Source organism: Ctenopharyngodon idella, chromosome 21, assembly GCF_019924925.1.
Source record: "Ctenopharyngodon idella isolate HZGC_01 chromosome 21, HZGC01, whole genome shotgun sequence".
Classification (NCBI taxonomy): Eukaryota; Metazoa; Chordata; class Actinopteri; order Cypriniformes; family Xenocyprididae; genus Ctenopharyngodon; species Ctenopharyngodon idella.
Genome location: NC_067240.1, coordinates 3743514 through 3758289, shown reverse-complemented (window position 1 = coordinate 3758289; position 14776 = coordinate 3743514). Strand labels below are relative to the sequence as shown.

Here is a 14776-nt window from a genome sequence, read left to right as displayed (position 1 = left end):
TCTGAGCAATGCATATGGTCCGAATGCAGAGTGTATTTGATTGGCCAGTTAAAAGTGAAGGTGTAAATACAGTTACTCCTTCAACACTCCTTCATTCACCTGCTCAAACTGTTCCTGAGACAACAAAAAAAAATCAGCTGCCATTAAGATAAAGGCTGGTTCATCCAGTTCACTTCAGTGGGAAAAAATATCAAACCAAATATCAGTATTATCTGACACACTGTCAAAAGGATATTTCACCCAAAAATGAAAATTCTGTCATCATTTACTCACACTTAAGTAGTTCCAAACCTGTATGAATTTCTTTGTTCTGCTCTACACAAAGGAAGATATTTGGAAGAAAGTCAGTAACCAAACAGATCTCGCGCCCATTGACTACCATAGTAGGAAAAATAAATACTATGCTAGTAAATGGAGGCGAGATCTGCTTGGTTACACACATTCTTCCAAATATCTTCCTTTGTGTTCAGCAGAACAAACAAATTCATACAGGTTTGGAACTACTTGAGAGGAAGTAAATGATGGAGGATTGTTGATATGAGAATTTCTTGTAATGAAAAATCACTACTAATACTGATTTAATCATTGACTGGTTGATTAAATGTCAATCAATACTTTGGATAGATCACACGCTTTATCCTCCCGTCTGCTTTGTTCTTGTCCAGCCATTTCCCACAAATGAATATCGTCGTCACACCATTGGCCGTGTTTGTAATCTCGATCCTGCTCAGAAGCCAACCAGGACTGAGTCCGGAGTTATCGTGTTCCACACACACTCGGAGCAGGTCGCCCATGTCCAGCAGTTCTAGAATAAACCGGTTCGTCTGACCGCGCTCAAACAGGTTCCGGAACTTCTGGCAGAGCTGCCTCCGGCCGGAGTCGCCGTTAGAGCCGAAGATGGTGATGAAGACGTTGGCGTCGGTGCCTGCACCCTTCTCGTCGCCTGTGATAACGATGGCCTCGTATTTTACAGGTACGAGGCTTTGGGCCTTGCTGGTGAAGCTCTCAATGAATTTGCTGCACTCGAATGTCTGGAACTCGTCTCGTTTTGAGGAAAGAGGGATGGCGGCGTCACATCGGAAGATATACCTGAGTGAAAAAGGACAGGATAGGGATGGTAAAGAGTATGCATTTACTAGCCAATATCTCAGTCCTGAGGTTTAAATCATAATTTAACATTAATCTTAAGATCAGTGGTCACTCACTTATTGCCTAGCTCCTTCTCTGTGACAACAACCTCCTCCACCCACCAGGAGGCTTCAACTTTGACTTTCTTGCCATCTTTAGGGATGTGTCCCAGACAGATACTAGCGATGTCTCCCAACTCCTTGGAGGAGAACTCAAAGCGGTCCGTACAGCCTCTGAAATCACACATAAAAAATAATAGCAACTGAGCAACAAATGTTCAAGAAAGAATCATGGACCCCCTCCATTCAGATGAGGAGAAGGGTAATTTGAACAAAATAAAAATTTAAAGCATTTAAAGGGATTTAAAGGAAAAAAGAAAAAGAATTCTGTAAAGTAATACATTTCTGTCATGACAACTCTCAGAGTGTTTGGCATGGTAATGGATATGACAATGTTGATCTGTTTGGTCTTGGCGGAATAGATCTGCTACGCTGCTGCTGTTGGTTATTTCTGCTGTTGTTATTGCTGCTGCTGTTGGTAATTGCATTGCTGTTGGTTGTTGCTGCTGCTGCTGTTATTGTTGCTGCTTTTTATTTCTGCTGCTGCTGTTATTGTTGCTGCTGTTGGTTATTGCTGCTGCTATTGCTGCTGCTGTTAGTTATTGCCGCTGCTGTTACTGTTGCTGCTGTTGGTTATTGCTGCTGCTGTTAGTTATTGCCGCTGCTGTTACTGTTGCTGCTGTTGGTTATTGCTGCTGCTGTTAGTTATTGCTGCTGCTGTTATTGTTGCTGCTGTTGGTTATTGCTGCTGCTGCTGATATTGTTGCTTCTGTTGGTTATTGCTGCTGCTGTTGGTTATTGCTGCTGCTGTTATTGCTGCTGCTGTTAGTTATTGCCGCTGCTGTTACTGTTGCTGCTGTTGGTTATTGCTGCTGCTATTGCTGCTGCTGTTAGTTATTGCCGCTGCTGTTACTGTTGCTGCTGTTGGTTATTGCCGCTGCTGTTACTGTTGCTGCTGTTGGTTATTGCTGCTGCTGTTAGTTATTGCCGCTGCTGTTACTGTTGCTGCTGTTGGTTATTGCTGCTGCTGTTAGTTATTGCCGCTGCTGTTACTGTTGCTGCTGTTGGTTATTGCTGCTGCTGTTAGTTATTGCTGCTGCTGTTATTGTTGCTGCTGTTGGTTATTGCTGCTGCTGCTGATATTGTTGCTTCTGTTGGTTATTGCTGCTGCTGTTGGTTATTGCTGCTGCTGTTATTGCTGCTGCTGTTAGTTATTGCCGCTGCTGTTACTGTTGCTGCTGTTGGTTATTGCTGCTGCTGTTAGTTATTGCTGCTGATGCTGTTATTGTTGCTGCTGTTAGTTATTGCTGCTGCTGCTGCTGTTATTGTTGCTGCTGTTGGTTATTGCTGCTGCTGCTGTTATTGTTGCTGCTGCTGCTGTTACTGTTGCTGCTGTTGGTTATTGCTGCTGCTGCTGTTATTGTTGCTGCTGTTGGTTATTGCTGCTGCTGCTGCTGCTGTTACTGTTGCTGCTGTTGGTTATGGCTGCTGCTGTTATTTGTTTCCACTGCTGCTGCTGTTGCTGTTACAGCTGCTGCTGCTACAGAGTAATTACAGAACTTGCTACTACCAATACATACACAACACGCTGCTGTAAGAAAGTAAGCCATGCTGCTGCTGCTATACAATATAGCACACGTGAATCACCCCCGTAGCAAATCTATACAAGTGGAGCTGGGGAAGGTGGAGGGTTTTTGAAAGCGTGCTGCAGCTGCTACAGCAAATGCTGACCAAGTATTTGAAGGTTGAGCAGTGAGCTCATTGGCTACTGATATAGCAGGAACCAGTCAGCTGTGCCCTATAGAGAATGATGTGATTGCAAGAAGACTGAGTTAAGGACCTATCAGCCTGTGCTATCTAGAGTTTCATGACAGAACTTTGTATTTCAAATATTTGGAAAAATATAAAAAAAAAAAATGCAAACAATTACTCTTAATCAAATTTATAATATGCCAAAAATGACTCTGTTAATGTTTCTTGTCTCGTCACATTCAATTAGAAATTATGAGTTCAAAATGGCAACAGTAGATTGTATCAGAGGTGGAAGCAGCCTAAAAAAAACTTTTTGTCATAACATAGAGAGCAATAGAGTGCAGTAGAGCAGCATCAAGAATATCAAATATTGAGTCGCTCAATGTCTTTTTATGGGCTACTGCGTTCATCCAAACAGCATACAAGCGTTACACAACAATATAATTCATTGTCTTTTTATTCAAAAGTAAAATCTCCCTGACTTAACGTTCATAGTTAACATGTCATTCTTATTGTAAGCATTACATTCCAGAAGGCAGTAAAATAAAATAATCAAAAAAGCAAACATATGCACTCTTGAAACCACCTGTAGTTTTAACCGCCATCCCCATAAGTATCACTACTCTTTCCCTGTCTGTAACTGGAATCATCCCAACCAATATTCTGTTTATTCTGATTTTGTAATACCTTTGTGTGGTAAATTTTCATCCCTTTCACCTCTTAATCACTACTTGTTCTAGTATATAAGATACAAAAATAAACAATTAAAAATAATTCCAAAGTGGTGATTTGGGGCCCCCTAGAGTCCTGGTGGGCACATATTTCTGGCATACAGTACTTTGCAGCCCCTATGTGTACACCTACCGTAAAAAACGCTTCTTCTTAGTCGAGTTCTCCAACACAAACTCTTTGGAACGTCCCTTCTTCCCTTCTAGAACGATCCAGGCATTCTCTTTGGTTTCAGCATCATCTGTATCTGCTGTCATGACCAGAATCTCATATTCTGTACGAGACAGAAGGCAAAACACATGGTGGAGTTTGGGATCGGTAAGATTTGTTAATGTTTTTGAAAGAAGCCTCTTTTGCTCAAAAAGGCTGCATTTAAAAAAATAATAATAAAAAAATAAATCAAAAATACAGTAAAAACAGTAATAGTGTGAAATATTATTACAATTTAAAATAACTTTTCTATTTGAATATTTTTACAGGTAATTTATGCTAAAAAAAAAATCAAATGTGCATGTTATTCCACAGAAATAATGTCAATAATAATGAAATAATGTAATTTGGCTTAAGAATGTGTCTGTCTCACTGGTTTTTTCATCGAAATCCACAGCATCATTGTTGGCACATGCCAGCTCTCTCATTATCTGTCCATCATCCTCGTTCTTGGCGAGCCAGCGGTCACACTGGAAACGAAACTTCTTCCCCATGATGTCATCATGCACATCCACATACTCCAGGTGCCAACCAGGAGCCAGACCTGTCAACACAAACACACACTTGTTTTGAGCATATTAACGTATAAAGGTTTTATGTCAGACCTACCCTGAGTTTAACTGGCTAATTTGCTAATCACTAATTTCATTGGCTCAGTAGTGTTGTGCTGAGTGCTCTGATTGGCTCACCTGAGTTGTCATGCCAAATGCGCACTTTCGAGAGCTCGCCCAGGCTGAGGATGTCTTGGAAACGGAATGTGTCCATCTGCTTGCGTTCAAACTTGTTGGTGTTGTTGCTTTCTTTCAAAGCTAGTGTTCCAGTGTCACCATTCTCGCCGAAAATAATCATCCACACATTAGCATCGGTTCCAGCCGCTAAAAAAACAGCCAATCATAGGTTACAGTCTATCTGTGACTATAAAAACAACAAATCAAGCTTTTGACAGTATGAAAAGTCTTTCAGGGTGTGTTCACACTTGCAATTTGGTTTTCTGGGTTCTTTTAGTCCGGACCAAAAAGAAAATTATTTATATTTAGTCCTGGTTCGCTTAGTATTCACACTGTCATTTTTAACACTGAACTTAATGATACAAAAAAAACAGCTTCTAATGACATTTTGCAATGGAACTTACCTAACATCCATGGCAGAGTTCGGATGGCAGAGTTCACACTTATTCAAATGAACCGCACTAACAGAGCAATCGCACCAGAGTTCGTTTTAATTGAACCAAACCTGCCAAGTGTGAACAAACCCTCAAAATGGTTGTAGACAGTTATGAGAAAATTGTGTACCAGTTGCATCGCTGGTCTTCACAGAAACCGTGTAGGTGGTGAGCTCCACCATTTCCTCGTCATTTATCACAGCAGGCATTTCACATATGAGGGTTCGCTTGGGCCCGTATGAGCGAGACAGCCATTCCTCGTACGTAAATAATGCCACTTCATCTGACTGCAGGTTATGCAGTTCAATCTACATAGATACGCACATTAATACGCTCAAGGGCTTTGGAAGGTACAGTATACTGTTTGTATCTTTCTCTTACAAACCTTATCCAGGAACCAGTCAGGTCTGCTTCCAGAACCATCTATACGCACTCTCATCTTTCTCAAAGGAGCGATATCCTCAATCTCCAGATTGAATGTGTCTTTCTGCCCTCGTTCAAACCTGCACACATACACAAACACTTTAAACATTAAAAATAAAAATTAGACAATTTAAACATGTAATGTATGTATAACAATCATTTTTAAGAAACTGTGGTAACCTATTTGTTAATAGTACATTCTAATTTCCTTCTTTTTTCTTAAATATTAAAATAATTTCAACTCAATTTAATATTTTTGCTAAATAAAATGCATAAAACATTACATTTATCTTGCAGTATTGACCAGCTGACTGTACATAATCCCTTGTGTTTCTTTGTTTGCATGTACATATGTACCTGTCCTCTAATTTTGGCAGCAGCATTTCCTCTGATGTGCCGTAGACTCCAAACACAGTCATATAGATCTGTGTGTCCGTACCGGCATGCTGGACATCTCCTGTTATCACGGTTGCCTCATAGATCACCTTGCAGAAAAAGACCTTTCATGAAGTACACTTTCTGTACTATACACATCATTTAAAAGTTTGGGGTCAGTAATATATATATATATGTTTTTAATAAATTAATACTTAAAGATTTCTATTTCAAATAAATGCTGTTCTTTTGAACTTTCTATTCATCAAGGAATCCAGAAAAAATATGTATCAAAGTTTCCACAAAAATATTTAGCATCACAACTGTTTTCAACATTAATAATAATAATCAAAAATGTTTCTTGAGCAGCAAATCAGCATATTAGAATGATTTCTGAAGGATCATGTGACTGAAGACTGGAGTAATGATGCTGAAAATTCAGCTTTGATCACAGGAATAAATTACATTTTACAATATATTCAAATAGAAAACTATGGAAGTTTGTTTCCGCCACTAAATAAAAAAATAAAAAAGGTAATTGTGACTTTATCTCATAATTCTGACTTTTTTTTCTCAGAATTGCATGATATAAAGTCAGAATTGTGGGATAAAAATCCGCAATTGCAAGAAAAAGTTTATATCTCGCATTTCTGTCTTTATAACTCGCAATTCTGACTTTTTTTCTCTGAATTGAGAGATATAAACTTACAATTCTGAGAAAAAATCTTTTTTCCCCTCACAAATGGACATAACACGCAATTGCGAGTTTATATCTCACAATTCTGAGAAAAAAGTAAGAATTGCGAGATATAAACTTGCAATTCTGACTTTTTTCTTGCAATTGCGAGTTTATATTACGCAATTCTGACTTCATAACTCGCAATTGTGAGATATAAACTCGCAATTGCGAGAAAAAAAGTTGCAATTACCTTATTTTTTATTTCATGGTGGAAACAAGCTTCCATAGAATACAGTTATTTTAACTTGCAATAATATTTCACAATATTACTGTTTTAACTGTTTTGATTAAATATATGCAGCCTTGATAAACATAACATTAAAAAAATCTTACCTACCCAAAAACTTTGGAACGGTAGTGTATACTGTAATCACATTACATGAGCTATTGAAATGAAATGGTGTACCTTCTGTGAGATGTTGACAATTTCTGCATCCTGCACATTTAGGAAGCGGGCGGTGAGTCCGTCTCCTCTGTCTTTAGCCAACCAGCATTTACAGTGGAACACGTACCGCACTGCTTTAGTCGGCACCTCAACGGACAACTCCTCCACTAACCAGCAGCTCTCTGGGGTCGCCCCATCATGACCCAACTACACACAACACAAACCACCAATCTGACATCTACAGTACCTATATGTACTGTACAGTGAGCTTATGAAATACAAAACTGCAGAATCTGTGTGCGTGTTTTTGTGACATATCAGGACACAAATTTGTATGATGACATGGGTATGACACAGGTATTACAAGGAGAGGGTGACTTATGAGGACATTACCCCATGTCCCCATTTTTCAAAAGGCTTATAAGTCATACAGAATGAGTTTTTTTGAGAAAGTAAAAATGTGCAGTTTCCTGTGATGGGTAGGTTTAGGGGTAGGGGTAGTGTAGGGGGATAGAAAATACGGTTTGTACAGTATAAAAACCATTATGCCTATGGAATGTCCCCACAAAAACAAACGTGTGTGTGTGTGTGTGTGTGTGTGTGTGTGTGTGTGTGTTTCCTCACTTGCACTGTCTTGATCTCGCCAACATCAGATCCATAACAGGTGAAGTAATCCAGGGATCCAGGCAGGAATGCGTTTTTCCCATCTAAGTCGAGCCAGAGGCGGTCTGTACTCTTGTTCTTCTTTCCTATGATGATGACATACACTCGGCTACTCGTCCCAGCATCCCGATCTGAACCCGTCGTTACCGAAAAGTGGTAGGGAATCACTACACACACACACACACACACTATTTAATTTTCAACTAGAAAATAGTGGTGTTTAATCATGCAAAACTTGCTTCCACAATGCAGTTAAGGGTGGTTGCCAGGGCATTGCACTGAATGAAATGAAATGAAATGAAATGAAATGAAATGAAATTATTAAAAAATTAAAAATAATTTAACAGAATATTTAAATTTGTATGTTGAATAAACAATAATAACAGAATATTTGAACATTTTGAAAGCTAAAAAAAAAAATATGATTAAATATTTCAGATTCTGCTCTGTTCAAAGGGCAAAAAATCAAATATACAATTCTCAAATTCATTTCACTCAAGTTGTTATGCTGATCATATAAATCGTAATGAAAATTATAGATGAAATAATATAAAAATAGAACAATTCTAACTGGTGGTCTTAGAATTTTGAAGCCCACTATATGTTCTGGAGTGGGACTCTATATGTTTGTACATACGTGATCCTTCCTCTTCCTCATCTTCCTCTGAATGACGTTTCTTGTTTTTCTTGTTCATGTTGCTGTCGAGATTTGTCACTTTTTTAATTGGACAGAAGGCGGTCTCTCGCTCTCCCTCATACCCCTACATACACACACACAGAATATGTAGATGCACTCTGGACTAGTCTGTAACGCAACATTGTTAACGCATGCATGCACGGGCGCACGCATGCACACATGCAGGCAGACCTTAACGTAGAACACCCTGTCGATCCGTTTGTCCTCCTTCTTTCTCGAGAGCCAACGCTCACACAAAAAGAGAAACACTTCCTCTGTGTCTTGGTCCAGCACTTCCACCTGGTCCAGGTACCAATCAGCACTCAGCATGCTGTTGTCATGGCGAACACGGATCTTGAACACCTGGCCCAGATCCACTGCCTCCATTGTGAATGTATCCACCTGACCAATCAGAGCAGTTGTTGTCAGCAGCCATTCGGAAGTAAGATAACAATACTGTTCAAAAGTTTGGGGTCAGTACTTTTATTCAGCAATAATAAAGATCCAAATTGACCTAAAATTGAGATGCATTAGGATGATATCCTCATAAAGACAGAAATACTTCTGTATTTGAGTTTGTGTCTCACCGATCCTCTCTCAAACTTGTTGCTGTTCTCAGACTTGCTTAGTTTGCGTTCTCCTGTGTCGCCCATGTCTCCATAAAGAGTGATGAACACGTTTGCATCAGTGCCCGCTCCATACACATCCCCTGTGGTTACTGTCACTGTATATGTGTGTACTGCAACACACACACACACAGACACACAAAAGCATTCCTGTAGCTCAAACAGTAGAGCCTGGCACTAGCAACGCTAAGGGAATTCACAGGGAATGCATGAATTAAAAAATGTATAGTCTGACTTACTCTCCAGCGCGTCGTCCACCTCTGTCTCGATGACTTTGAGGGTTCCGTCTCGTGATAGTTTCTCTACGATGATGTCAGACGGCACCAGCTCTCGAATTGTCTCGCCGTCCTCCTCCGAGCGAGCCAACCATCCCTCACACGGGAATATTGCCGTCTCAGAGCCCTGCATGTACACACACATTTTCTAGTCTTGGCATGTTGAATATTAGTCTTTAATACTATGAAGTGTTTATTCAAAGGTTAAATGTTCAATTTTTCGCTTAAAATGTAACCCTACATTCTATGGAAGCTTGTTTCCACCATGAAATAAAAATAAAAAAGGTAATTGCGACTTTTAAACTCACAATTCTGACTTTTTTCTCGCAATTGCGAGTTATAAAGTCAGAATTTCGTGATTTAAACTCATAATTGCGAGAAAAAAAGTCTATATAAAAAAAGTTTATATCTCACAATTGACTATATATCACGCAATTCTGACTTTATAACTCACAAAAAGTCAGAATTGTGAGATTTAAACCTGCAATTGTGAGTTATAAAGTCAGAATTGCATGATATAAAGTCAGAATTTCGAGTTATAAACTCACATTTCTGAGAAAAAAAGTCAGTTTATATCTCGCAATTCTGACTTTATAAGACGCAATTGAGAGTTTATATCTTACAATTCTGAGAAAAAAGTCAGAATTGCGAGTTATAAAGTTAGAATTGCGTGATAACTCACAATTGCAAGAAAATAAGACAGTTTATATCTCGCAATTATGACTTTATAACTCGCAATTGTGAGTTTAAATCTTGCAATTCTGAGAAAAAAAGTCAGAATTGTGAGATGCAAACTCACAACTGCGAGAAAATAAGTCAGAATGACAAATGACAAAGAAACAGATTTATACGGACATAAAAAAACTTTAATTTGTCATTAAGTATGCATAAACCTTAATGAATTCATTATACATGCACAACACTCATTTTTGCCAAATGCATGTTTAATTTTTCTCAAGTTTTAAGCTTTGCCCTTAAAATATGTTTTACAAACAGTTACGGTTCATAAGTTTGGGGTCAAGCTCAAGCTTCTTTATTGTTTTCTCTTTATTGTAGTCTCTTTTGCTCGCCAAGGCTGCATTTATTGGATCACAAATACAGTAAAACAGGAATGTATGAAATATTATTACAATTTAAAATAACTGTTTACTATTTGAATACATTTTGAGATGTAATTTATTCCTGTGATCAAAGCTGTGTCGATATCAGGTGAGTTTCACACTGGTGTGATGTGCTTGACGGCACTACAGCGTTTCACTCTTCTACTGTACACAGATAGCGCTGGAGTGGAGCTACAGGTCAGAGAAGATTAGTCACTGGAACTAATTATACACAAGGCAACAGAGAGCAGATGTGGGTCAATGAAATGGGTGTACGACAGACAGTGGAGAGGAAAAGAAGGTTTTCCACAGCCAGACGGGAACATTCTAGACTCAACCTAGTTTCACGTTGCCAGAATTAAGACCAATGTACAGTATCTGGTCCACACTGTAGCTTAGTCTGACCAAAACGCCTACTTAGACAGGAAGGGAATGTCTAACCAACATGTGAAAGGATCAACCACAGTTTGCTGTTGTCTGGGACATTTAGGGGCTGAAATTGGCAGGATATGTTGTTTTTGGATTTAAAGCCTGAGATTAGAGAAAACCAGCTGCATTTCAAGAAGTCTGTCACATTTAGCTGTACAGTAGATACATATCTGTACACATAATCAGATAAAGTATGGTACAAAAAGGCTCGATACCTTCCCTTTCCGGAGCAGTCTGCGAATTTCCACACGATCTAAATGCCAGCCAGGATTCACCCCACGATTATCGTGACCGATACGGATTTTCTCAATGATATCTCCGATGTCCTCCAACTGCAGAAGCCCAGAATCATCATCATCATTGTTGTCAGTGTAAGCCCGTCTTTGAATTATTAATAGAAAAGTAAAAAGTTAAGATGAAAAGACCAAGGTGAATTTCGTCCAGGCTGGTTTATGCCAGTTTGTACTGCTCTGGAGCTGGTTCAGCAACAAAAACTTCACCAGTAAAACTTAGCAAATAAAGCAGGTTTGTTTGTTTGTTTTTTAATGCCATGCCAGCTTCTGTGGCTATTTTCATGCCGAGAAAAAATTATGATGAAACTGAAGCAGGACAAACAGCATTGTTTTTCAAGCACACTAGCTTTCAAAACACAACATATACTAACGATGACCAGCACACAAATGACTTCAGACAGTCTACTCAAATACCTCTACAATGAACATGTCCTCCGCCCCCCGTTCAAAATACATCCTCCTCTCTCTCTTGTTGACGCAGAGAGATTTCTGAGATGTACACACTCCATTCTGCCCGTACAGAATGATGAAGACGTCTGCGTCTGTTCCCGCAGCAAATATATCACTGGTGAAGATTTTAATTTCATAGGGAACAACTGCAACACAAAAGAGGAATGCACATAAATCACAAACGTTCTGTCTATGACTATGTTTTGGCACAAATTTGCATCCGTCTGTATTTATGAAGCATGCAAATATAGTTTTTGTGTTATTAGGATACAGCTGTACATATGACTGCTTTAAGTGTATCTGTATGTGTGTGATTCTGACCTAATTAAACTTTTGGGGACAAAACTGCAAAAATAAAATGTCCCCAGTTAGCTAGTTAGCTAATTTCTAAAATCTCCTTCTAGAGATACAATCTCCCCAAAACATACAAAATAAGGGTTTTAATCACTTTTAACAAATTGTGTTTAGACTTATTATCGTTAACTAAGACTAAAACTATTACAAATCAATTTTGTTAATTAAAGTAAACCTAAAATAAAATATAAATATTAGATTAAAAAAAATCTTTAACAGATACGTAACATTTAAAACAGATTTTAAATGTTACCTGGGCATCTAAGTGAAATAAAATCAGTTTAAAGGCACGATATGTAACTTTTCGCCACTAGAGGTCATCTATTCAAAGCTTGATGACATCGAGATTGAGGGCAGAAATATGGGAGGTGTCGTCTTCACCTCACAACCAGGGGAAAAAAATCCGACAGGAATCGGACAGAAATCATGTTCATGGGTAATAAGATTATTAACGTTACTGTAGTATGAAACAGAGCAGGGCGAGTGTTGTTGGGGCGGAATGAGGCCGCTGGAGCGATTGCTAATGAGAGACGAGCGCGACACACGTCTCGAGCGCAGCGGGACTTTTATTATGCCACAGTCGCCGCTTCCGCTTGAGCAAAAAAAGTAATTGAAATGTCTCCATTTAGGTAAACAAGTGTTTGTTCCTCAAAGATAAAATGAAAATGATTAATATATAAAGTAAATAAGATTTAGTATTAGTCTGTAACAAGCGTGTGGCACGAGTCCTGAAAAGTGAAGCAAAAGCGTTTCGGTCGCCCCCAGGTGGCTGGTCCCAGTTTAGGTCATAAATCCCGCCCTCTCCATGTAATTTAATGGAATGTGAGACAAATTAACTTTAATTTACACTTCAATTTTTTTTTCCAATGATGGTTTCTGTCATTTTATGTAGATTTTATCATGCTGATGGGGGTGTGATGTCATGATTGACAGCTGTGATTGACAGCTTCTCTGAGGAAAGTAGTCACTGAAGCACCAACTGAGTTTTTTTCAGGTTTTTTGGGAGGAGATTGGAACTATAACTTTAATTTCTACATTTCCATAACCAACATAATGAGTTGTTCTGCAGTAAACTGTACTAAACGATTCTGCGGGAGTGTGGGCGGGGCTTTGATACTGTGTGGCTCCAATTCATGCTTACTACTGTGCAGAATCAGGTCAATAAGATGTCAGCGCCATATTGGGACATTGCCGACTTTACTTCTCTACAATGGAAGAGAGTGTAGGTGCGTCGTCCATATTTTTTTACAGCCTATGGTCTGTAATCATTATAATTAGCTTTGTATAAACTCTAACATCTGTAAGGTATATCTGTAGAATCGTGTGTAGGTGTGTGTCATACAGGGAGTGTATAGTTTTGTCTGCAGTTCATTAGGGTACAGGTCTCTGACAATGGCACCATCATCTTCTCCTTTATCCAACCAGCGGCCACATGGAAACCGCAGCAGCTGACCGAGAGACGGAGCGTCAATCTCCACCCAGTCCAGAAACCAGCCCGGAGACCCACCTGAGAAAACAGGACAACCCCCCCACACACACATACACACAACAAATCCACATACAAACACATATACATCCACAGAGACACATGCACACATCCACATACACAAATGTACACTGTAAGTAATTGTCTGTAGGATTTACACCAATGCTGCCTTACTGAAGATTCAGAAGAGAGCCACTGATATTAAATTATCACAAATGAAGCGACAATTTAATACAAAAAAATGACGAAACACAGATTTATACGGACATAAATAAACCTTCATTTTCGTCATGCATGCATAAACCTTAATGAATTAATTATGCATGCACAAAAGTTCATTTTTGCCAAATGTTTTCCCTTTAAACATATTTTACAATAAAAGGAAACACATTTATATGTCATTTTACACTACCGTTCAAAAGTTTGGGGTCGGTTTGGTTTCTTTATTGTTTTGGAAAGTCTAAAATGTTCACCAAGGCTGCATTTAATTTGATTAAAAATACAGTAGAAACAGTAATATTGTGAAATATTATTACAGTTTGAAATATCTGAATATATAATTCATTCCTGTGATCAAAGCTGAATTTTCAGCATCATTACTCCAGTCTTCAGTGTCACATGATCCTTCAGAAATCATTCTAATATGCTGATTTGCTGCTCAAGAAACATTTTATATTGTTATTATCAGTGAAAATGTTGCTTCATATTTTTGTGGAAATTGTGATACTTTTTTTCCCCAGTATTCTCTGATGAATAGAAAAAGAACATAATTTACCTGAAATTGAATCTTTTTTAACATTATAAATGTCTTTATTCTCACTTTTGAAAAATCTAATGTGTCCTTGCTGAATAAAAATATTCATTTATTTATTACAAAAAATATTACTGACCACAAACTTTTAAATAGCTGTGTTTTATGATGCTCAATAAATGATTTTTACTTCATAATGAAGCATTTTTAGGGCAATTACACATTAGTGTATACTTTGAAATGAACCTTTCTTGCAGAAACATCTTCACGATTATGTTGTAGTAAAAATACAGTTTATAGCCTGTCTTTATATTATCTGTAAATAACATCACTGTTCTAACACAATAAGTTTGTAAATTAGGAATGGTTGTACATTACTTTTGTTTTTTGCTGTAAAAAGAACAGCGATTCGTTACAGTGTAAACACACAAACGAGCACACGCACACACAGGTCAGTCATCAGTGCTTAGATTTTAACTCAACCAATCCTCAGAATGTAGATTCAGTGTATTTGTATAAATGTTTTCAATAACGTACACATTAATAGAGTGATATTTGATGTGAGTGTGCGCACCTGCGTTGTCGTGTCCAATGCGGATTCTCTTGAGTTTTCCGATGTCCACAGCCTCAATGGTGAACTCATCGATCATTCCCAACTCAAACTTGTTCTTATGGTTCTTAGAAGCCTTTAGATTAATGATACCTGACACA

At 38.3% G+C, this 14776-nt stretch overlaps 1 protein-coding gene across 1 annotated transcript in view; it reads right to left on the bottom strand.

Moving 5' to 3' along the window:
- Positions 1-373: 373 nt before the first annotated feature.
- The window catches only part of loxhd1a (lipoxygenase homology PLAT domains 1a), a 35581-nt gene continuing 21178 nt past the window's right edge, over positions 374-14776 (bottom strand). The window contains exons 25-42 of the mRNA XM_051878767.1: positions 14640-14768; positions 13171-13335; positions 11439-11620; positions 10947-11063; positions 9167-9329; positions 8889-9040; positions 8494-8703; positions 8263-8386; positions 7587-7792; positions 6984-7169; positions 5821-5948; positions 5426-5543; positions 5171-5348; positions 4568-4753; positions 4252-4422; positions 3804-3942; positions 1206-1361; positions 374-1089 (exon numbers count right to left, since the gene is read on the bottom strand). Coding sequence (XP_051734727.1) covers positions 609-1089; positions 1206-1361; positions 3804-3942; positions 4252-4422; positions 4568-4753; positions 5171-5348; positions 5426-5543; positions 5821-5948; positions 6984-7169; positions 7587-7792; positions 8263-8386; positions 8494-8703; positions 8889-9040; positions 9167-9329; positions 10947-11063; positions 11439-11620; positions 13171-13335; positions 14640-14768 — 3191 coding nt within the window. The 3' untranslated portion in view covers positions 374-608. The remainder of the gene's footprint in view (positions 1090-1205; positions 1362-3803; positions 3943-4251; positions 4423-4567; positions 4754-5170; positions 5349-5425; positions 5544-5820; positions 5949-6983; positions 7170-7586; positions 7793-8262; positions 8387-8493; positions 8704-8888; positions 9041-9166; positions 9330-10946; positions 11064-11438; positions 11621-13170; positions 13336-14639; positions 14769-14776) is intronic.